This window comes from Dermacentor albipictus, chromosome 5 (assembly GCF_038994185.2).
Source record: "Dermacentor albipictus isolate Rhodes 1998 colony chromosome 5, USDA_Dalb.pri_finalv2, whole genome shotgun sequence".
Lineage (NCBI taxonomy): Eukaryota > Metazoa > Arthropoda > Arachnida > Ixodida > Ixodidae > Dermacentor > Dermacentor albipictus.
The window spans coordinates 162,146,686-162,170,223 of NC_091825.1; the positions used below are offsets into that span (position 1 = coordinate 162,146,686).

Genomic DNA, 23,538 nt, shown 5'->3' on the forward strand with positions numbered 1-23,538 from the left:
TATCATTATGTTAGAGGGTTTGTCGATAGAGAAACTCGCAAAGATTGCACGGAAGGCAAATGTGTAGCACGAGGAATATTATTGCCATTGTCCAAATATTGGCCATTGTCCAAAATGTCCAAGGCATTATCACAAGTTCTTTTTCTTAAAGCCTTCCAAAAATCTTCCTGAATTCATTCATATACAAGTTTTCTAAGGTGACAGTATTATAAGCAAAATTAACTTTCTACATTCCAAGCTATGTTGCAAAACATTGGCCTTATTAGTGAATTTCGTCACGCTGCTATCAGCTTGTGCAGTGGCATAAACTTCATTCATAATTGCACACTTTTAAGAGACAGTGCAGTTCTCTCTCAATGCAGTGGCCAAGGCTTGTGAAACTCGACATTGTAGAGAAATCAATCACTTAAGGCAAGTGTCTGCGAGAATGTTGTCTATCTTCTTCCTCCTAAGGGGGAATGCAGATGCGTTCTGCGGCCTGGCAACAGCTGTGGCTTGGTTGCGTTTCACTAAGCATTGGCCAAATCTTTGAGAGCTTATTTGTTGACAGATTTCTCAGCTACTGCAGTATTTTTCTTCGCTATATCTGTTGTGCGGTGGACAGTGTTTAAAGGAAGATGCTACTTGAAAAAAATTTTTTTTTTCATACAAGAGATTTAAAAATACTGCCATTTTGTAGGCTTTTTTATGTAGATATCAAATATGTCATTACTTTTTTGTAGCTGCTATGTTCTTTTAGTTATGCCCTACTGCAAAATATGGTGATCTTTGTATGCACTTCCTTGTGTATAAGATTTTCACAAAAAAACGTCGTGCATTAGCTTATTTAGCTCTTTGTAGACCGCAAAGTGATGATATCTATCCAAACAGCATTTACAGTTACTGGAACTATGAAAAAAAAAGTAAGGATGCTTTAAAATTTTTTTTTCACAATCCCAAGAAATATAACCATATACTTTTGCAACTAGTACTGAGAGAGGTTGCAATTTCAAGTTGACATCGGCATTCTACATATCTTGAAGTGTATGTACGCCAAATTTCGTTAGTATATAGGACAATTATAAGGGCACTAGGTTATTCTCATGGGATTGTGAAAAAAATTTGTTGAAGAGTAGCAATCACTTCTTGCTTAGTTCCGCTGATTGTACATGCTGTTTAGATAAATATCAGCACTTTGAAGTCTACAAAGAGCTAAATAAGCTACAGCGCGATGCTTTTTGTGAAAATTTATTTATTTATTTATTCATTTACCTCACAGGCTCCTGAAGGAGTATTGCGTGAGGGGAGGATACAGGGAATTAGCAAAAAAAGAAAGGAATAAAAAGGACTTATACATTGTTAGCGAGTAAACGAGCGAGAACAAATATCTAACAATATAAATAATGCGATAAATGAAACAAACGACTGTGTGAAGTAACAAAAAGGAGTACGAAGAAATTATGCAAATGGTAGCAGGTCAAGGTGAAAGAACAAGTCTGTAATAATGTTAAAGCAATTCAAAACAAACATTCAAACAAAACAAAAAGAAAAACCTACACAACTTCGCTACAATACAAAAGAATGTGCCCGCAAATATCACTGTATTTTTCTGTTGTGTAGGACATAATTCAAGAAATGTAGCAGCTAGACAAAAACTAATGACGTCCTTGAAATCTGCGTGAGAAGCTCTAATTGGCTCAATTTTCATACCTCTTCTAGAATTTTTTTTTTTTTTTCAGTAGCATCTTTGAGCTGAATGGAGCTTTATCAACCTTTAAGTGCAACAGAAGTGCACTGAATCTATGGAAACTTGAAATTAGGTCCCCTAAACTATTCAGTTGTATGAGATTCTGGCATAGCAGATATTGTCCTGAGGCTCCACTGTATTTTGCTGTTTGCTGTTCTGGAGCCATAGCCATATTACATTGAATATACATAGATGGCAACGAGAAGTGGCACATTTGTTGCTATAACTGCTGTCTCACTGTGAATGGATTTGCTATGAGATTTGCTAATGGATTTGCTGTCTGCACTCATGAATCTAACTCTGCATGTTGCAGTCGATCCTTGCTAATACAAGGCTCCTAAATACGTTTTTGATGGTTATAATGTCGCTGAGCCTGGTACCTGTGATGCGGATGGCTTTGTTTGCATAATAGCATGTTCCCTGGCTGCATCATACTGCTGCAGTCCTGTGAGAAATGTATTGAAGGGTCGTTGTTGTAGTTGTGTTGGTTTGGCTGCATACAGGAGATTCAGCCTTGCAAGCTGGGTGCTGCTCATCTGTACATCTGTAGATGCTAAACATTGTATTCTTTATCTTTTGCAGGAATACAACAGTACCTACATGAGCAAGGGCGCCAAGATAACATCTTTGCTGATCCTCAGTATGAAATGTTCACCGGCTGCTTCCACGGCATTTTCAGCCAAGCTCATGACCTAAGTGGACATTGTGAGTAGGCCCGAAGGCCACCTTTGAATCAAATGGGTCTGGCCTTCTTGTTTAGCATGTATTTACTAGGTTGGATATCAGCACAAAGTGATAACGCCACTCAGTTTTATGACATTGCAAAGTGATGCTCAGTGATACCTGGTATGCTCTGGTTAATGTGTAAACGGTAGTTAAGTGGTGTCTATAGATGCCTTCTTTTTGGAAAACTGGAATTGCTACTTCACAGACAATTGAGCACACTCAGGAGGGATTGCGTTCTGTATACAAGTTTCTGCTGATGAGCTAAAACTAAAGCTAATTTTCATAGCTATGTTTTCAAAAATTACGGTATGAGGCACTGTTCCAGTTTTATCTCTGTGCCCACAATAGGCTAAGACCCACTTCCCTACGGTATGAAGACTGCACCATGCGCCATCATGCCTTTTGTCAGGTGGCACAGCCATGTAAAGCTATGCCTTTTAAGAGTTGGAGTCGGGCATGTAACAAAGGGTAGGCTGGCCCATGCCGTCGTCCGACTCATCCATGCTATGGACATGGTTGAAAAGAGGAATGTGTTTTCATCGAGAACAAGGAGTACTGGGTTTATTTACAATATCTACACGAAGAGTGGAGAACGTTACATCTCATCAGTCTAGCATGACTGAAGTGAAGCCCACCAAGGAGCCCCAATCGTTCGCTTAAGTCTCCTCTGTCCTCCCTTGGTCCCTAGGCGAGGGAAATCTGCCGTCTCTCCCCCCCCCCCCATTCATTCATTCAGAGCACCCAAAGTCGTTGAAGGACTCATGTTGAGGGTGAGGGTTCACAAAATCACTACCATGCTTTTTTTCACTGAACACACAGGAAGGAGGAATGCTTCGTAGAAGGGGATTGCCACGCTTTACATAAGCTGGCACATCTTGGTTCCTGGGATGACCCTGCAGTTAGCTGGAATGCCTGTTATTGGATTTGGAGCGGTCGTAGTCGTTGGGAGGACCTTGGGGCGACAGGACTAGGCGAGCAGCAATCATTTACATTATTTACATCTTAGACAAGACATACATCGACAGTCTAGCGTGACTCCTATATGGAGCCCGCAAGACTAACATACAGCAAACAGCTTACGAGCACACAGCTCACGAGAACATTTCTAGCACGACAACTAGCACACACCGAGTACACAACGAGCACGCACTAGCAGTTGACAATCGCTGCTTATAAGCACTTGGACCCCCCTTGATTCCAAGCGGACGGAAACGTTCGTCCAGTCATTGTTCGACATCACCCTTCGACGTCACCGAAGATGACCCGCCCTTTTGGAGGTAGAGGAGGGCTCACATACACGTCCTGCACACACACACACTGGTGTAAAGGTCCGGAGCCGACGTCAGAAGGGCTTCGTAGAACTGTGCTCCATCCCGGGTGGCACGCCGGGTAGCGCATTGTCTGTTGTCTCGAAAAGCTCATGGGGAGGTTCTGCCAATTACCTCCCCTCGAGAACTCCCCTGAGCTGACCCCACGCCACGTGGCTGCCGGTTATTCGCAGTTCTCTGAAGTGCGCCACGTCCGGTTGGATTGGAACACGTGCAGCGGGCTGAAATAACTGGCACGTTGTCACCCCATACGGCCATTCCTAACAGCTCCTCCATGGCCCGGAAAAGCCGCCTGGCCAGTGCTGGCAACCGCTGGGCAGGAAGAGAATGGCTGGCGAGCAAGACGATGGCTTTGCTCTCTGGAACCCCTGCGTACTTGGAATGCCTTCAACCATCTCACAACAACTGGCACACAAGAGTCGACCCGGCAACACAATACCGCTCAGCGTTCAAACGCCCGGAATCAGCTGTTAATCCACCAGGCCTCCTATCACAATTTCAATGCAAGACACTCAACTGGGAAACCCCTAATTTTTCCCCAAAATTTTGTGCCGCCAAAGCAAGCGTTCACGTTCCTCTTCAGTTCGACCAAACCCGACTGTCGCGCTGCACAAGGGTGAAGGTTTACACAGAATTAAACTGAAGGCTCTCAAACACTAATACCCAAACATAACTTAAGCAGCCTAACTTCGCGAACAGACTGTCCTTATCCTATCACAGTGGCGTACTTATCTCATGTACTGTTGCCACTGAACAGTCTGGCCAACTCCACAAGTACGTAATCACAATCGCGCTAGCTTTGTGGTCCCTATTCCGAACACGTGCTTGCGTCACACGCAAACGTTCCATCACGCTTCCATTTCTTCCTCTGATCCGTACTGGACACGTTTCTTAAACGAACAACTACCTTGCATGACTCACGCACACCGCAGAACTCTTTAAAAAATGCGTCTGCCATCAACTAGTTCTACGCACGCTCACTAAAGAAGACAGAATACAGCTGCCCTCAACACACACGAGCAACCCAGTCATAAATCTTCTGCTTCCCTTGGTCCACACAGGACATGCGCTAATGGAACTACGAACTCAGTGCAAATCACGTACTTACTGAAAACCTACGTGGTTAACCTTAGAAAATAAAAAAAAAACGCATAAAAGAAAGGAAGGTTAACTAAAACAGACGCGCGTTACGATAGGCCTCTCAACGATAACCTTTACACTCAGGTTACTTACCCACAAAAAAAAGAAAGCCTATCTACTTATTAATGAACACCTCGCGAAACTACATGTTTACTTAAAACGTGTCTTTCAACTCTCGGAGCCTCTCAAACAGAAGGTAAACAAAGCTCATACTTTTACATATTGAAAGAAACTTAAATCGCGAAAATTATCTGAGTGCTAAAAAATTAAAACAAAACAGAACGTTTTACTTCTACGGAAGCTCTCTTGGCCTCCCGTTCCAAATGCTTACGACTTACTCATGCTTTTGAGCCGTACCCGAGGTGGTCGCGGTTCAAAAGCTATTCTGGCTACCGAGGAACAACAAAAGGGCTGACTCACTATCAGCTCCTCCAAGACGTTACAGTCTCCTGCCAATTTGCGTCCTGGCGTCCCTCTTTCCTCACGAACTCGATTGGCCGCGTCGCTACTCCCCACCTGGTCTCGTCATGCCACCTTGCGCTTCTTTGTACTACACGCTAAGCTTCGAAAAGAACGACGGAACGACGAGGAATTTGACTGCCCCGTGCCCTTTGTCCGCGTCCATGCAGAACATGGTTCTCGGTCTCTCTTTGACCGGTGGCTCGAACATTTATGATGCGTCAACATCGTCAGTGACGACCGCACCTTTCTTTTCTCCGTGCCCTGCCTTTTCGTGCCTGTCGCCGTCTTTGGCTTCGCTACATTAGCCACCGCATTCCGATCTTTAGCGCGCTTCTTTCTGCGGCGCTTTCTCTTTGAATTTCCTCTCATGTCGCCTTCTCGCGCCTCGTGCTGGCTGGTACACATTTTGTCGGCCTGGATTGGTCTCTTACCCGCACAGTCTGAGTGATCTTCATTTAAATCTACTCTCTCTTGGCTATCTAAACTGGCGGAGAGCCGCACCGATCCCTGAACAATGCAGTTGTTCTCTCGTGAGCTACGGAGCTTGCCATCCCGAGAACTACTCTCAACTGCATCGTCTAGCTGGCACTTCTCTTCGGCACGGAGATCTTACTCGACATGGGTGCTCGTGTCTATCGGGTCAGCAGTACTCTTTACTTCGCTAGCAACCTCGCTAACATTACAAGCGATGCACACGCGCGGTAACTGTGCCAATTTGTGCGCAGCTGGCCTAGCTGTCTCTACAGTCCTCTGTTGGCACAGCACCTCGTCACTCTCACTCTGGCCTTTAAGGGGAGACGTGGGTCCCAAAACCAACTTTGTTAATTTTAGCGTGAACAGGATGATATTTAACAGTATTGTTCAGCTTTTTCTGCTGATTGCAAATATCTAATTAGATTTTGTATATCTTCATTAGAACAAATGATGCAAAGTTTTTAATACAGAAATTCAATCAATTTCTTACGGGACTTTTCAAGAACTTAACTGTGTCAAAAGGAAAAACAAAGTATACGGCCAGAACGCCAGAGAGTAGCTCTAGCCGGTGATGCTATTTTTATTGTTCTCAGTGCAATTATAGTGCAAAAATACCAGATGTAAACATAATTTCAATATTTTTGCTAATCTTCATTTGTATTTAGTGGCAATTAAAATTTAGCCGGCAACTTTAGAAATAAATAAATAGCATCACCGGCTAGATCTATTCGACACAAGCGTATTGATACCAAACATTTTGCTGGTACTTAGAAAGAACATATGAAAATCCCCCGTAAGGCTGTGTGCGGTGTCCAAGAAAATGAAGCTGAGAAAAATGAGTTTGAACTTTCAGTTCACTATAACTTTTAATGGACTAACAATATGGCAATATAAATTGCACCACCATGTAGCCCTGTCTTTCAGCAACAAGTTCATGACATATATATGGCCATTTTGCAAAAATAACATTGAGATATTGGTCGCAAAATCATGCATAGTCATTGAAAGCAATGCCAGAAAGCTAGCACCACGAGCTTCACATTCCTATTTTAGTTCCTTGTTGTACAGAAGGCACACAAATGGCATCCCTATGCAAATAAAGTTGCGCAGAGTTCATGGCCATAACAAAACATGTCCTTTCCACAAAGTTTATGGCTGCAACAAAAATTTGGATCAAATCCCAGTGGTGGTCGCCATATTTCAATGGAGCTGAAATGCAAAAAAGTTCCTATGCTTGTGTTGTAGCGCTTCCCAAGTGGTCAAAATTGGTCCAGGATCATATCACGGTTTTGGAACGTAAAATCCCAGAACTCATATTAAAAAAAAAATTATCTCTTGCACACTCTCTAAATTGTGCATTCGGCAAAAGGTCACGCCTATACCTATAAAAGCCCAGGACTGTAGGCAGAGTGTTGGTGGCTTGTGCCTCTTTGCAAGCTTGTTTATCAAAGCATTTCTGTTTGTGTGATCCTTGTTGGACATGTGAAGCCTCCGACGATCTTTTCATTCTCCGACGATCATTTTGCCCATGTCACACGTGGAGCACTCCACCACAAGCTTGGCACAGAGCCCGTACTCCTTGGCGGGGTCCTTCGAAAGCATCAGCGTTTTCTTGGCGCACACGGGACACGGCATAAGTCCAGAAAAGTCTTGCACCACGGATAAATCCACGATCGCAAGTTCCATTCCGCTGTCGCTGACGTCCTCTTTCGTGTCAACACCCAGTAGCTCAAACTTTCGCTCCGTTGCAGACTGCGACGCCAGGCGCGTTTTCGCCTCATCGGCGATCGCTGCGCGCTTGCTTCTTTCTTCGGTCGTGAAGAAAACGGTATCTACAGGGTCTGCGCCAACATGCTAGGCGTGGGTGGACGAAGTGTTGATGCTAGACGTACTGGGTTGCAGCTCGGAACTCGATCCGGCAGAATCTTCAGGCAGACCAGCAGCCGGCAACTCCGGGTACACGACAGGCTTATCAGTCTTCTGTCGCACATTCCACGGCCGTCTTCGCGCCTTGCCGAACGCTTGACGCGTAGTAGTCTTCATACGACGGTCTCCTCCAGCCTTTCGGGCAGCGAAAAAGACACTTTATCGAACGTTGTCGAGAAGCGAGCAGCCGAACGTTCACAGCGGCGCGATGAAACCACACAAACACGCAGCGCGCACGAGAGCGACCAGCCTGTCGGGAACGCGGGAATCGGCACTCAAACAGCGCCGGACCAATAGGAGCGAGGCGCGCGGGGGGCGTGCGTGCTTTGGCCAATCAGCGGCACGGGCGCATCCTTCAGAAATGACGCGATAGCATCGGTTCCTCCTCACCTACGCCATATTGAACCGGCGCAAAATACGCACAAAGAAAGCAGCTTCCAAACAAGCTCAAAATGGCGCCCGCCGGCCAACGCGTTCGCAAATGACGACGGCGCGAAGTTCGAACATTTCTGGCGATTTTTTGCTAATTCCGCGGCCACCCTGGCCCGTATAAGTGTGTTTTTTTATTATTTTCCGGTTAAATTTAGGTTCTGGATGTCGCGGAGGGATTCTTGAATGTATAAACGTAGCGAAAACGCACTTTTCCGAAAACCGGCTTTTTTGCGATTTTTTGACATTTCAAGACCCGCGTCTCCCCTTATTAACGGCCTCTGCTACCACTAAGGCATTGTTAGCTGCTAGCACTTCGAGTTCACTTATGAACGTGCTGCTAATCTTGCAGGTGCTGCTACTTCTCTCGGCTATTGAGCAAAATCTGCTGTCTACTTCCTCCCACTTTCGCTGCGTCCAGCCTACAGATTTCTCAAGCCGCTGTTGACTTTGCTCAATTAACTGCTCAAAACCTTGAATCTCATTGTTCAATGCAGCAACGTACTGCCTCGTTACTTCTGTTAGGCCTTCTTCCTGCGAAACCCCTTTCAGTTTCTGCCTAGCTTCTTCCTGTTTTTGCCTGAATTCATCCTGCTCGTGCCTAATTGCTTCCTGTTCCCGTTTTTTGTTTAGAATTCGTTTACTCATTTGTTTTATGAATTTAGAATCATTGTTACTTTCTAGAATTGTCTTACGAATTTCTGCTTCCGTGAAGTCCTCCTCTACGTCTACCTCGATCTCCTCGCACAACCACAACAGGTCAGCTCTCGTCAAACACATTAGGACCATGGTCACTACTTTAAGCTTTGGCTCTGCTGTCACACAATGCTTATTGTGATACCCACGCAAATCAGAATACAAGTAAAAGATCCCAGTGAATCAAATCCAAAAACACAGAGAAATTGAAGCCTGGTAAATCTTACAGCCGAAACCAAACGCTTACCCACTGAAGCAGCATCCTATCACCAGTCCTTCTCCGCCATATCCAGTCAGTTGCAAGAGGTGGTCAATCCCAAGTCGCCTCCAACTTGATTAGGATACCGGTCGGTCACCATGTGCCAACGTCCGTCAGCTGCCGTTGCTGTCTCCGAGTCGTAGGTCGATCTAGGAGCCGTAAGTCGATTCCACCGCTGTCAACCAGATATTGGGTTTGGAGCGGTCGTAGTCGTTGGGAGGACCTTGGGGCGACAGGACTAGGCGAGCAGGATTCATTTACATTATTTACATCTTAGACAAGACATACATCGACAGTCTAGCGTGACTCCCATATGGAGCCTGCAAGACTAACATACAGCAAACAGCTTACGAGCACACAGCTCACGACTACATTTCTAGCACGACAACGAGCACACAACGAGCATGCACTAGCAGCCGACAATCGCTGCTTATAAGCACTTGGTCCCCCCCTTGATTCCAAGCGGACGGAAACGTTCGTCCAGTCCTCGTTCGACGTCACCGTTCGACGTCACCGAAGATGACCCGCCCTTTTGGAGGTAGAGGAGGGCTCACATACACGTGCCGCACACCCACTGGTGTAAAGGTCCGGAGCCGACGTCAAGAGGGGCTTCGTAGAACTCTGCTCCGTCCCAGGTGGCACACCGGGTAGCACATTGTCTGTTGTCTCGAAAAGCTCATGGGGAGGTTCCGCCAATTACATCCCCTCGAGAACTCCCCTGAGCTGACGCGCGCCACATGGCTGCCGGTTATTCGCAGTTCTCTGAAGGGCGCCCCGTCCGGTTGGATTGGAACACGTGCAGCAGGCTGAAATAGCTGGCATGTTGTCACCCCGTATGGCCATTCCTAACACTGTCAAACGACCATGGCGGTTACCGGAGTCCGTGAGGGAATGCCTTAGAACACCTTTTTCCAGGAGTTTTCTTGCTCCCATTGGTCCGTGAAGGCAACAGTGAACCAGCAAACAATACTTGGTCCACCAAACGTGTCTTGCCTTGCGGGGACCGCATGTCTGTCCAAGGGTAACGCATTGTTAGCTTCCCGAAGCAATTAGGCACAGTGGGGCAGCAGAGGTTAGAAAGTCGCTACCCCCGCTGACCGATCGTAACAGCCTGTAGACTCAAGGATTAGATGCTCAGGAAGCCTATAACAAGTGCTTTCCGGGCAAAATAAAAAAGCAGTCACACAAGGCAAAGAAACATTGGATTACTTCAGAGTTATTCAAATTGATAAAACGTAAAAATGCACTTTACGAGCAATTTTTAAAATCTAGGAACAAGGAAAAATAAGACTTTGAGACATTCTGAAAACACAGAAATACTATAAGTTCTCTCTTAAGGGAAAGCGAACTTAAATATTTCAGTAATCTGTTTGACCTTGAAGGAACCAGAACATCCGAAGCCGCCTGGAAAAGGTTAAACAGGTTGCTTAATCCATGCTCAGACGGCAGCACATACCTGACTAAAATTACCATAAACAAACGAACCCTTACTGGTGATGACCTTGCCGGGGCCTTTCATAATTTCTTTACCTCCATTAGAGAGAGCTCACATCAAAATAATTTTGTGCGGTTCGTGGGCACAAATATTAGTCGAAGTGCATTTCTCATTGTGGTCACTACAAAGGACATTACGGCTGATTTTCTGTCCCTAAAGAACAACAGGTGTGGTGACGTGGATGGCCTAGAAATTCGGCCAATCAAACATGCTATTCACATTGCAGCCCCTGTTTTACAGTATATCATTAATTTAATCTTCTCATTAAGCATTTTTTTTCTAGGCGTTTTCAGATGGGGAATGTTTGTATTATATTCAAGGGTGGCACAAAAGTAACATCAATTTACAGACCTATTTCAATTCTGCTTGTATTTTCTAAAGTAATTGAAAAAAGACTACATAAAAGAATGGTGTCATTCTTAACCAAGCACCACCTTATGACACCTTTTCGATTTGGTTTCACAATTCAGCGTTCAGCAGAAACTGCTCTACTATTGCAAAAAGAAATCATATTTGATGCATTCAGAAAGGAAATATATGCCCTTCGAATTTTTTTTTACTTCTCAAAAGCATTCGATCGAATTAACCACATTGCATTGATTAAAAAACTGGACCACGATGGATTCTGGGGTAACTTCCTGGCTCTCATAAAATCCTATTTGCAGTAACGGCAGCAAAAAGTTGAAATTAACAGCTACACATCTAGTTTTAAAAAATTATCTCATGGCGTGCCACAAGGCAGCATCCTGGGCCCGCTACTTTTAGAGCGTAGCTGTTAGGTGTCCGTTTCCACTTTGAGCGTTTGTGTGCCTCGCCTCCCTCGGCGCGTAACTGAGCAATGAGCACAGTGTAGGATGAAAGAGGGAATGTGAAGCGCAGCAGGTGGTGAAAGACAGCAATAGCGAAAAGAGGAGGCTAGCAAGAAAGGAGAGTATGGCGAAAGGGATGAGGAGAAAAGCGTAGTGCCGCGTATGACGGGCTTGTGTCGACTACCACTACAAGATGGCGCCAGAGTAGTGCGCCATCGTCTGTTCGTTGATGGCATGCAGTGAGTGCAGCGAGTGCGCCGACCGATACCATATGTGGAAAGAAAGCACTGCATGAGTGGAGGTCTTTCTGCGGCTGCTGCTGTGAATCATGCCCACGCATCATCACGCGCTTGCCTCTCATGATCTCTCGATTAGCGAGGTAATCACGCTACACTTTCCATGCCAGCCAATATATCGCGAAACAAGAACATGTACAGTAGACTCCCCTTAAGACGAACTCCAAGGGACCATGAAAATTTGTTTGTCTTATCAGAAGGTCATCTTAGCAGAAGAATCATTGACATGGCCAGGTGCATCCAAATATTTTACTTCTAAATGGTAAATGAAGTAGACTTACAACGGTGGAAAAATGACTTAAAAAGCATTTATTTAGCTCAGCTTCATAGAAAACTGTCTCCAAGTGGTACTCTTGCTTGGTTTCATCGAGTCCGTGAAGGATGTTTGTCGCTTCTGTGCAAACCAGCGAGTGGCCACAAATGACGTCATCTTACCTAATGACCTTGAAAATCCTTCTGCGCCTTCATGATGCTGGAAGAAGTTCACTAGGGAGTGCAAGCAGGCATCTGCCACCTCAAAGGTCATCGGGGCAGGCTCCGAGCTAGTGGAAATAAGAAGGAGTGCGCTGAGCATATGGCAAAGCAACGCCACCTAGAGGAAAGCCTAGGTGACATTGAGCGAAGCGGGGAACGAGAAACGAGGCAAAGTGTCACCGAGGAGGAAGGTAGGCGGAGGCGCGGTGTGTTGACCTCCTCTAGCAGTTACAGGTTTTGTTTGCGATAAGGACGTAATGGGTTTGTCTCGTGATAACATTGTCCTCATGAGTTGTACGCTGTGTGTGTGAGTGAAAGCGTGCGACGGTGAGCCGACGATGGTGGCTCGATCTCGCATGCGCAAAGGAGGAAATGGCGGTGGGAAAGTGCGCCTTCTTCCGTTGTGCGCATGGCACCAGGGGAGGGGAGGGAGGGGGCGCATTGTACTTTGGCCACACACAGCCGTGCGGGCTTTATTTGAAAGCGATCTGCTTAGGGGAACAGTCTAAGTGGGCCGATGGCTTGTAGCTTTGCATTCATTGTGTTCTCACCGCACAGTTTGCGTTGAAGCGATAGACAGCACGGAGGTCACTTCACTCGCTGCTGCTGCCGCGATTTCTCACGGCAGCGTTTTGACAGAGAAATTTCCGTGGTCATCGAGTTTGATGTGTCCATGCTTGTTTATTTTGTTAGTAAGTGAATGTTTACAAGGGGAGTTCTACTCCAGCAGCTGCTGCATATGACGTGGCCGTGCAAGCCCTCTATTGAATACCATCTGCGATGCAGACAGTGTAGGCATCTAGGTGCACTGAGGGCCAATAGCTCCCTGTGCACTATAGCACCCATACACTTTTCCATCAGCTGTGTTCACAAAATGAAACGTCACTAACGTTTAAAGCGAAGCTTTTATTGCCTTTTTCTTCGACTTTCCCACTGCTGCTGCTGCTGTCCGGCATGCCGCTAATGCCGGCCACGTCGGGATGTAGTTTAGACGCACACCACTAATGCCGGCCACGTCGGGACATGGTTGAGACATGGCCATGTCACAAAAACATAAAAGGCATGCGCTGTTCGTATTTTGTTTCATGACATTTGTTTATGAGCTGTCGTACTCAAAATTCCGAGGAATAACTTTGTAAAGAATCTAAGACATGGTATGCGCCACGTAGAGGGCCTGCACAGTTGTGGTTCAGAATGATTATTTGCCAAGCGATGCCTGTGGCGTTGACACTGGATTTTCTGTGACATGGAGACCTTAATGCTATCGCATTATTACATGACAGGAGTGTGGCACAAAAGAAGGATGATCAGAGAAGCTCGTGTCAAGATTTGTGCTGCGTCGCATCTGCAAAATGCACTCGGGACACCTGACTCTGCGTGGCCCCTCACAAATGCTTTGCAGGAGCTGCCGCACTTGCCTCCAGGCTCACCCGAAACAGCAATGACAGTAGAGGGAGGAGGTGGGGAAATGTTAGCGAGGGAATAGAGAGAGAGAGAGGAGGCAGTTTTGTGAGCTACAACACTACAACCCAGAATGGTGCTGATGCGTGCACTTAGTGCTGACGAGACGAAGGCTCGCATGAAGCGTCGAGTGGAGCAAAAACAACAGACACAAGTGGAGCAGGCAAGGTAACATTTCACATCCCATCACGTCTGTCGTATGCCGTCGATACCTATACCACTGCCAAATAACGTCAGTGAACGCAGAGAGCAGACAAAGCTTCGCTTACATCGATTCCCACAGCGTGTGGGATTTGCCTACCGTAAAAACCGGACTATAGGTCGGACCGGATTATAGGTCGATTCCCCAACTAACGAATTCTCAAAATGAAAAAAAAAATTTTTTCAATGGCAAAAGTATCAAAAGACATTACACCCTTACCGTGAAACAAATGCGACTCAGGGGTTTGCACAATGGTGACAGTATTTATTTAAATGCTGCTCGCATGTGCACCTGGCCAAGTTTTTAGCGGTATCGCGCGACCATCACCCCGCGTGCTTGTCAGCACCTTATTAACGGCGCTGAGCAGCGAAACAAACGAGATACGCGCATGTGTACACATGCCCTTACTTTCGCTATTTCGCCGCTCCGTGCCGTGATGACAAGGTGCTGACAAAACACGCGGGTCGATGGTCGCGCGATACTGTTAAAAATTGGCAGGGTGTACAGTACACAGAAGGGCACGAAGTGCGCAAGCGCTACTCCGAATCAGAGCAACGCCTTTGATCAGAGTCGGATGACGAGTGCTTCTCGCTGCCCAGTCCATAGGCGCGTGCGATCTCTACCGCTTTCAAACGGATGCATTCGGCAGTCACAGGCAGTGATCTTACACGCAGCTCTCGGACGGACTCCGCAACCTTGCCTTCCAGTTCTGCAGTCCGCTGCGATCCGGCACGAAATGACGTTTTCTTTTGGTTGCTGCAAGTTGTAATACGTTGCTTTTGCCTCCGCCACTACCGAATGCTCTTTTCGGGTACAAAGTTCGCGCTGTGCCGCCAGGTTGCCATGGGCTTCTGCGTACTCGATCGCCTTTTTCTTGAAGGCGATGGTGAATTGACGTTGGCTTCCGATCATTTTGAAACAAAATGAAAATGCAGCCTTTAATTAATATAACTTTGCGACAATGGAAACGCAAAATGTCGATGCCACAACGTCGCCACGCCACCATAGACGCCGCGCTGCTGCTGATGGCGATGGCGGCTGTTTACTTCATCCGCCCATTGTTGCAAGACTTCCGTAGTTTTTCCGCCAATGTCCGGTATATAAGTCGAGGGTCGACTTTTCGCGATGGTTTTTTGAAAAAAAATTCGACCTATATTCCGGTTTTTACGGTATATCTCATTTTAGTTTTTCCTCTTGTTCTTGCCTCTGTCCAAGGGCGATGTGTGCTGCAGGCCTCAAGCAGGGTGCCTCAATTCACATGCCCCCGGGTGCAGTGCATCAGGGCACCCTAGCTTAGCACCCTAGCACCCTAGAATCTTCGTCTTAACCGAAGAGTATGTCTGAGACGGTTCGTCTTAAGCGGACTTTTTTTTTTCATTGAGTCTATGGAAAACCAAGCAAATGTTCCCTTGTTCGTTATAACCAAGAATTCGGTTTAACTGAGTTCGTTTTAATGAGAGTTCAATGTATAGAGCTGTGCTCAAATTTTGCATTAGGGATTATCGTAATCGTTGGCGAATTTTTAAAATCGTTACGGTAATGATTTAGTAAGCATTGATAAAGATACAACTTTTATTATTTACACAGATGATACAAGCTTATTTTTTAAGCACTGTGATCTGTATAAACTTGCAAACAGAATAAGCAGTGTATTTGAAATTACTGAACACATGGAGAATAAACAATTCGTTAATTATGAATGCCTCCAAAACAATATCTGTCCCTTTCGTCCCAAAAATTAGGCCATAAACAGCAATGTAGCCCTAACGATTGGCTCAGAAACTATTAAAATTGACCCTCTGGTGAAAACTTTGGGGGTAATTGCTAATAACATGCTGTGGAGCAACCAGGCTGAACTTTTTTAACGCTAAGCTTTCTCATACCATAGGTGTCTTATTGGCGTTTGTGTTTTCTTTTGTTGCAAGGAATGAAACTCCTCGTGTATAATTCTCTTTTTTTTTTATATACACTGAGTTATTGGGATCTGTATGGAGCACCACAACAGAAAAGAACTTTGCTAGAATATATAAACTGCAGAAAAAAAGTTGTGTATATAATTACTGGTGTTCCATGTGATGCACACGCTAAACCCATTTTCGATGCCCTTAATTTACAACCAATGCCTGAAATTTATAATTCCTTTTTATTGAAGCAATATCATACTTAGTGAAAAAAGGATGATTCTCTTCTGATTGAGCTAGCACATTTAACACAATACACATGCCCATGCAGCACACTAGCCACTGATGCTTGAGAAATCCCCTTACTCACGTACCAACTATGTTCGCCAAATGATGAGCTATTTACTGCTGCTAACTCTACGCACTGTTCCACAATAAATCCGTAATTTAATTCTTTTCTACAAACATCCTTCTTATTTTTTCTTCCATTCCGCGTACAATTTACGTGTGTTTAGAGTGCACTAGATATTGGATGCACTCACTAACATATTTGAAATTGTACATGACTCATGATTTTCATGAACTCCTCCGTTGCTGCTGATACAGTGCAGTCCACTTATAATGATACCACATATAACGATATGTTGGTTATAACGATGGGTCGACATGAGAGTGCCATCTTGTGCATTAGGTCTATGGGTAAAAAAAAATATTTATAACGATAGGTTGTTCACCGTATATCGGATATAACGATCAAAATTTTGCCGTCCGGATTACTTTTTTCGTGCAAAATAATCGTAACATTTGCGTTGCTTAGTTCCCTGAAACGAACGACGTCGAGACGAGGCGATGTTTACCTTCGTAAGTTCGTATCTGCTGCCATTACCACGCTGCGCATCCCGCGCCGCCCGCACACTGGAGAGTACTTGAGTAGGCGCAGCGCGCCCCAAGATGGCGCTAGCTGCTTCATGCGCGTCGGCCACAGTCGCTCCGAAAGAGAGAGAAAGAAAAAAAAAAGCGACAAGCAAAGCGGCGCAGTGGTGCCCATCCCGCCTTCAGTCTGTCTCTCTCGCGATAGCAGGCTGACGCCACCGAAGCAGCGTGCAACCAACGGTACAACCCAGTTCGAAGATGGCGCCGACAAAGCGTAAAGCTGTGTCGCTTGACACGAAGATGGATATTTTGCAGGACTCTCGACGCGGCTTCAAGGTGAGCGCCCTCGTGAAGAAGTATGAGCTCGCCCAGTCGACGATATCAACCATCTTGAAAACCGGGAGCACTGCGATTGTGAAGGCAGGAGCTATCAGCGGCCATGCCGATCAGCGGAAAAGGGTTAGGGACCCTTTGTACGCTGATGTTGAAGAGGCGCTTTACCAGTGGTTCATCACAACCCACGCGCATAATGTGCCTATTAGTGGGCCAATACTTACCACCAAAGCGAAAAACTTCACTTTTTTTCTGGGACGCCCAAATTTTGAGCCTGCGGGAGGCTGGATTCAGCGCTTTAAAGAGCGGCACGGAATCGTTTACAAAAACGTGATAGGGGAAGCGGCGTCTTTGGACACAGAGGCAAAGCAGCAGTGGCTGCAGACAAAGCTGCCCAGCGTGCTGGAGTGCTACGTGGAGAAGGACATATATAATTGTGACGAAACTGCTCTGTTTTTTCAAATGTTGCCGTTGAAGACTCACGCTCTTAAAGGAGATCAATGCCCCGGCGGGAAGCACTCAAAACTTAGGGTGACCGTGTTGCTGTGCGTTAGCATGGATGGGAGCCATCGTCTCAAGCCTTTCATGATCGGGCGATCAAAGAAGCCAACGTGCTGTAAGAATCGGCACATCCCGGTCCGCTATCGCAGCAATAAGAAGGCATGGATGACCCGCGACCTGTTCGAAGAATGGCTGCTCGACTTCGACAGTTTAATTGAAGGCCAAGGAAGAAAAGTAGTGTTGCTACTTGACAACTGTAGCGCACATAGCGTTAACCCGAAGCTAACATCTGTCGAATTGATGTTCCTGCCTCCAAATACTATGGCAGGCCTTCAGCTGTTGGACGCCGGCGTGATCGCCAACTTTAAAGTCCTGTATCGGCGGCGCATGCTGGAGTGGCTAATTTTAGCCATTGACTGCGCAGCTCCAGGCACGTCGTGTCATGCAGACGGGCCCCCTGACCTGAAGATCAGCCTCTTTAAAGCCATGCGCTTCGTTTATGGTGCATGGCATGAAGTAAAGCAGTCAACCATATACAACTGCTTCAAAAAGGTGGGCTTTGTGCGTCAGGACGAACTTCCCCAACCCACTGAGACCAACACGGTGGAAGCCGCCGACATAACCGAGCTCTGGGAGCTCGTTCCTACTGGTGACACAGGTGGTGTGTCGATGGAGTTTTTGACTGCAGACAGTGCTGCCTTGTTCTGCGATGAGGTCACTGACGAGGCGATCGCCGAAGATGTGTTGTCTCGACAGACAGCAAAGCTGTGCGACAGCAGCGACAGTGACAACGAGATTGACAGTGGCTCCTTGACCCCGACCACGATGTCCACACAAAGTGCACTGTCGTTGATCGACTTCTTAATTGATTTTATGCATGCTAAAGGATTGTCGCCAGTGTTCGAGCAGCAGCTGGAATCCATGCACACCGTGGTTGTGAAGCTGAAGCTGCCGCAAAAGCAAGTGCAGATTTCAGACTATTTCGGCGTGCCTAACCCTTGACACGGCCATTGTCATCATCATCATGTCTTTCTACATCATCTATTCTTTAGAGCAAGTAATGAATTCGAGTTCAGAGCTGCAAAGGTATGTTCTGCGTTTTTTTAATTTTTATTTTTTATAACTGCAGTCCAGATATAGCGATCATCGGTTATAACGATCATATTTTTCGTCTTTCTTGATATCGTTTTAAGTGGACTGCGCTGTATGTGTTAAAAGGGGTGAAAGCCTTATTAGGCCTTAATGGCTTTTTGCTTTCGCCCTAGAGCATCTCTGTTGTGACTGTTGTATTGTCACCTTTGATGAAATACAGTCGAACCTACTTATAACGATACCGGCTATAACGGTGAGAAGCTGCTGCACCGTCAACTTTTGTTTGTTTTCTATGGGGAAATAACTCGCTTACTACAATGCCCCCATGCAGCATTATCGGTTATAACGATGAAGTCTGGCTGTAAGGTATCCATGCTGAAAGGTAACGGAATTCTAAATCCTTGAAAAGAAGAATGAAAAAGTGAAATGCGAGCCACTGCACAATAGCCTGCCACCCCAACTGCCGCCACGGGCTTCTCTACATCGCCAGCCTCGCAAGCATCTCTCTCATTGCCCTTCCATCCCTCTGAACATGAATGGGCTGCACCCATAGGTCTATGCCTTGCCACTTTCAGAAACACGAATGGACTGCACCTACTGCACTGACAATGCTGCCGGCACTGCTCCCAGATTGCTTGCTAGGCCCTGATTCTGGGCAAGTTGCTAATAGAGTAAGTCGCTCGTGCTTGTCTTTGTTTGTGCGTCGAAATCATTCCTGGCCACGTGTTTTCTCATTCTCATTTGACTCGCCGCTGAAACGGAAGATGGCTGATTTGCCCGCTGATCATCGGCAATGCACGCTGTTGCCGGTGAAAAGAAAGCGCACGGCTATAGATTTGGAAATGAAATGCTTCTAACCAATGAGGCGAGCATCACGAACGTGCTTGCATCGGATAGCAACAGTGACGGCAGCGCTGACGTGGTAGGGCAGGCTGCCTCAACATTGTCCCCGTGGGAGGACCTGCAGGGGCCACCAAAGTGATGCCTTGGCAGAGCTTGTATGTCACTTGCTGCCCGTCCTATTTGCAGTTCTTATAGCAGTGCCATTCTGGAACGCCGACAGCTGTGGCTTGTTAACAACACACGACTGGAGCGTGCAGGAAGTAGAGTTAAACATTTAAACGAGTCAACACAATCAGAAGCCGGATGGAGGAAGGTGGTGGGGAGAAGTGGCCTCCTCGCTATTATAGTTATGGCAGAACAGCTCTGCCATCCCCCATTTTGATTTTTTTTTTCACGCAACCCGGTTATAACATTTCCTGGTTATAACAACAGAATTTTTGTGACACTTGAATATCGTTATAAGTGGGTTCAACCGTAAACTGAATCTGGAAGTATTGTGGTTGTGGGAGCAGAAACCGAGGCTCACTTCATCTACACAAGCTTTGTTTGTTATTGTGAAACCAAGGCTTATTTTTCTGTATTAGAGGGGGCTGCGGGTCGGCCCTTGGGGCTGGGAACAGGCAATGTCTCCCTGCAATGGAACCTGTGAGGTTGCTTGCCCTCACTGCTCCCTAGGTTCTGGAGCCCCTGCAGAGGACTGATTGCTTGGATGTTGTGATAGTATGATGTGGGCCCAGGCCTCAAACACACAGGTATGGCACAATGAACACAGAGAGGCTTTAATGACACGGGGACAGGACTAGGGTAACACACACGATAACACGCACGGTTCACTTCACGAGTGTCTGTCGCTTAAGTAGTTAAGCACAGCGTCCATGTAGGAAGGCGTCTGACTGCGTGTCGGTATCACTGCGGTATCACTGTCGGTGTCACTGCGTCAGCTGCGGCACGAAGAGACGCAACGATGAATCAGGAGCAGCGGGTGGCAAAGGGGCTGGACGCCGGGGTGGATTCCCGGCACACGACGAGCCACTCGCGTGACAGCTGGGTCGGGACATCTGCCCACCACAGGGTAGTCCGTTTAGAAGGCTTAGCTGCACCGAAACACGCCAGCATCGGATGCTCGCCCAGAAGTGGAGCAGGCCGGTTGAAGCCCAAGGATCACCCAGCCTGTTCTGCCAGCACACCCAGGAACACTGGCCTTGGGTAGACGAACTGCTCGGCTCGTTAGGCACAGAAGGCCAGCTCAGGCAATTAGCATGGCTGCCACCTCAGCCCAGACACCGGCCCTTTTCTTACTCTTCGTCCGTCGCTGCCCCACAGCAGTCACGCGCATTCGGCCGCGCCATTCAAATAGTCCAAACTCCTATCACAGATGTACAAAAGGTCTTTATGGCTTGAAAATGATTATCTGCTGAGCCTTCACAGGTATACCTTTTCATTGGCAGTGTGCACCTTTTACAATGATTCATATTGAGAAAACTGGCACAAACAAAGCGAGACAGTGGCTGAAGTAAAGCAAGTTAGTTTGAGCTCTCTTTCTGTCTCTTTAATCATCCACTGATTTCCTTTGCTTCCACCTGTCAAGAAGTGTTTTCCCTGTGGCTTATCTACCTTGTTGGGTGTGGCTGCACAGGCTTCATTGCTATACATGTTTTATTTTTGTGAAAAGATATGAAAGTACTAGTTCCCAACTGTGTGGACACCCCATTTTCAAGATGATGGCCCACATGCTTAGAAAACCTTGGAAAATGTAGATATGCTTTGTTTTGAGGACCACTTACAAGCACTATACGACATATTTGCCTGATCTCTTATTGTTTATACTTTATTTACTGAAGACAGCATTTATGCTCTAGCAAGTGATCTGACGTTAACTGATCAGTTCATGCATTCATTGGTCCATCACACTTCGGATTAGGCACAATGTTGTGGAAAAAAAAAAGATATATCTAGCCTGAGACTAAGCAAACAGTCATACTTCTTAAAGCCCACAGTCTAACCACTGTGCCAAAGCCATATCATGCAAAGGAACAGACAATATTTGCATTGGGTGCTGTCAAATGCTGATGAGTCTCTATTGTGCCCATCTCATGCCATCATATAGAGAACTTGCTAAATGGATTTCATTTGCATGTCGTGCTTGCCACTAGATGTCACTTAGGATAGAGTGCATCTGCTGCTGAATGCTATGTACATGTTTCTTCAGACTGGGGCAGCCTCTTTGCATAGTCCAGGAGCTTCTGTGAGCTCTTTAAGGGGCATTGAAGTTCTCTCAAAGTTTTCCGGAAGTGCCAAATGCTTCTCAGGACAACACAAAAAACTCTAAAAGTATTGTGGAGCTGGAGGCTTTTATCTGCTGTTCGCAGATTCACTGGAGCCTGCCTGTGTGTTTTTCCCTCTGTCTTGAGAAAGAATATGGTGGTTACAGCTCTGAATATGGTGCTCTACTGTTCTTCTGCAGCTCGGGAGCACATTCGGGAGGAAGTTCTGTGGCAGGCCAAGCAGCTTGGTGACCACTCGCCCGTGGTGCTGCTAAACACACTCATGTACTTCAATGTCAAGTACTTTCGGCTGCACACAGTTGATCAGCACCTTCAGCTGTCTATGGCAGATGTTTGTGAGCTGGAGCAGGAGACGCCTGAGGGGCAGCCAGTGAAAATACTCAGGTCCACAGCAGTATGTCAAGGTGAGCCTCTTTGCAATATCCTGTTTTCACAGGAAGCTCTGACTTCAGGCATACTGTGGTTTCTCTATTCTTATATAGACAACTGTTGAACTGTTCTGAATGAAATTTGTTGAATTTAAGAAAAGAAGCCAACTACAGGAAGCATAATTTTTATTATTGCCACAACTAAAAAATAGCAAAAATACGTATTGCAGTTGTGTAAACTGCATCTGTCAAAGCATCTGAAGTGAACAAATGTTATACGTAGACCTTTTACACCACCATACCTGTGCGCGTCGCCATATTTGGTCAGGTGAAGGCGCCTGCTTTTGAGCGCCTTCTATTCAGCATTTGTTCGCTTGCTTACAATGGCCACGGCGGCTGCAGGCACGGCTTAGTGGCTATTTCGGCCACAACTGTGAGCAGTGAGTGGGCAGATGACTCAAAACTATAGCTACAGAGGCAGTGTAAATATACGCATGTTTCATTTATCCGTTTCACCTCCACTGTAATCTTCTTGTGTACGAGATACCGACTGTAGGCAATGATATGTAGCTGCCTAATGTGAGCAGCCCTTTATATTTTTTATGCGAAGCATATTACTAGAGCTCAACCCAGCTCCTCAGGCACGGCGGTGTCGCCTTCAATACCACGTGACACCGTGACGTCACGACAGAGGAGAAACGAAGCTCCAACTCGCGCCGTTGCTCGCGGCGTCGCCTTCAAGGCTGATCACATGACACCGTGACGTCACGACAGAGGAGAAACGAAGCTCCAACTCGCGCCGTTGCTCGCGGCGTCGCCTTCAAGGCTGATCACATGACACCGTGACGTCACGACAGAGGAGAAATGGTGCTCCAACTCGCGAGCGACGCGGCGTCGCTCGCGGCGTCGCGGCGTCGCGGCGGTATATAAGCAGCTGCGCTTGCCTCTGCTAGACACTCACGAGGTGAGATGCTTCCTGGAGACAGAGCAGCTCGTTGGAATGAGAAGCGAAGGTTGCGGCGTGCTACAGAGACTGATTTTCTAGGTGGCTTTGGCTCAACTCTTGCAAGATGGGCTGGGTGGGAATCGAACCAGGGTCTCCGGGGTGTGAGACAGAGAGGCTACCACTGAGCCACGAGTACGATGCTTCAAAGCGGTACAAAAGCGCCTCTAGTGAATGCGGTGTTGCCTTAGAAACGAGCTGTTTCTAAGGCTCAGGCGTGCGTCGCTTGCTCAGGCGCACATTTCGTTGCCGCGGCGAACGCTGCGTTGCTCGACGCTCACCGCGTCCAATGCGGGGCGCGTAGTCGCTGCGCCATAGCCCATTGTCTTACACCCCTTGGCGGGTCGACGGGAACGCTGTCGCGTTCCACTCTTGAAGGCGAAGCAGAGTAACGCATGAGTTGTTTCTTTGTCTAGCCGAACCAAATATAGCCAAG

The 23,538-nt window shown here is 46.7% G+C and overlaps 2 protein-coding genes across 4 annotated transcripts in view; both read left to right on the plus strand.

The window, feature by feature from the left end:
- woc (without children) overlaps positions 1 to 23,538 on the plus strand; it is a 120,721-nt gene that overhangs the window by 79,376 nt on the left and 17,807 nt on the right. For all 3 annotated transcript variants that reach the window (XM_065434509.2, XM_065434508.2, XM_065434510.2), the window contains exons 16-17: positions 2,309 to 2,431; positions 21,911 to 22,135. In XM_065434509.2, the coding sequence (XP_065290581.2) occupies positions 2,309 to 2,431; positions 21,911 to 22,135 (348 nt within the window). The remainder of the gene's footprint in view (positions 1 to 2,308; positions 2,432 to 21,910; positions 22,136 to 23,538) is intronic.
- LOC135904060 (tigger transposable element-derived protein 4-like) lies at positions 16,936 to 18,513 on the plus strand. Its single transcript, XM_065434647.2, has 2 exons — positions 16,936 to 17,588; positions 18,195 to 18,513. Exons 1-2 carry the CDS (start codon positions 16,936 to 16,938, stop codon positions 18,511 to 18,513), a joined length of 972 nt encoding a protein of 323 aa, XP_065290719.2.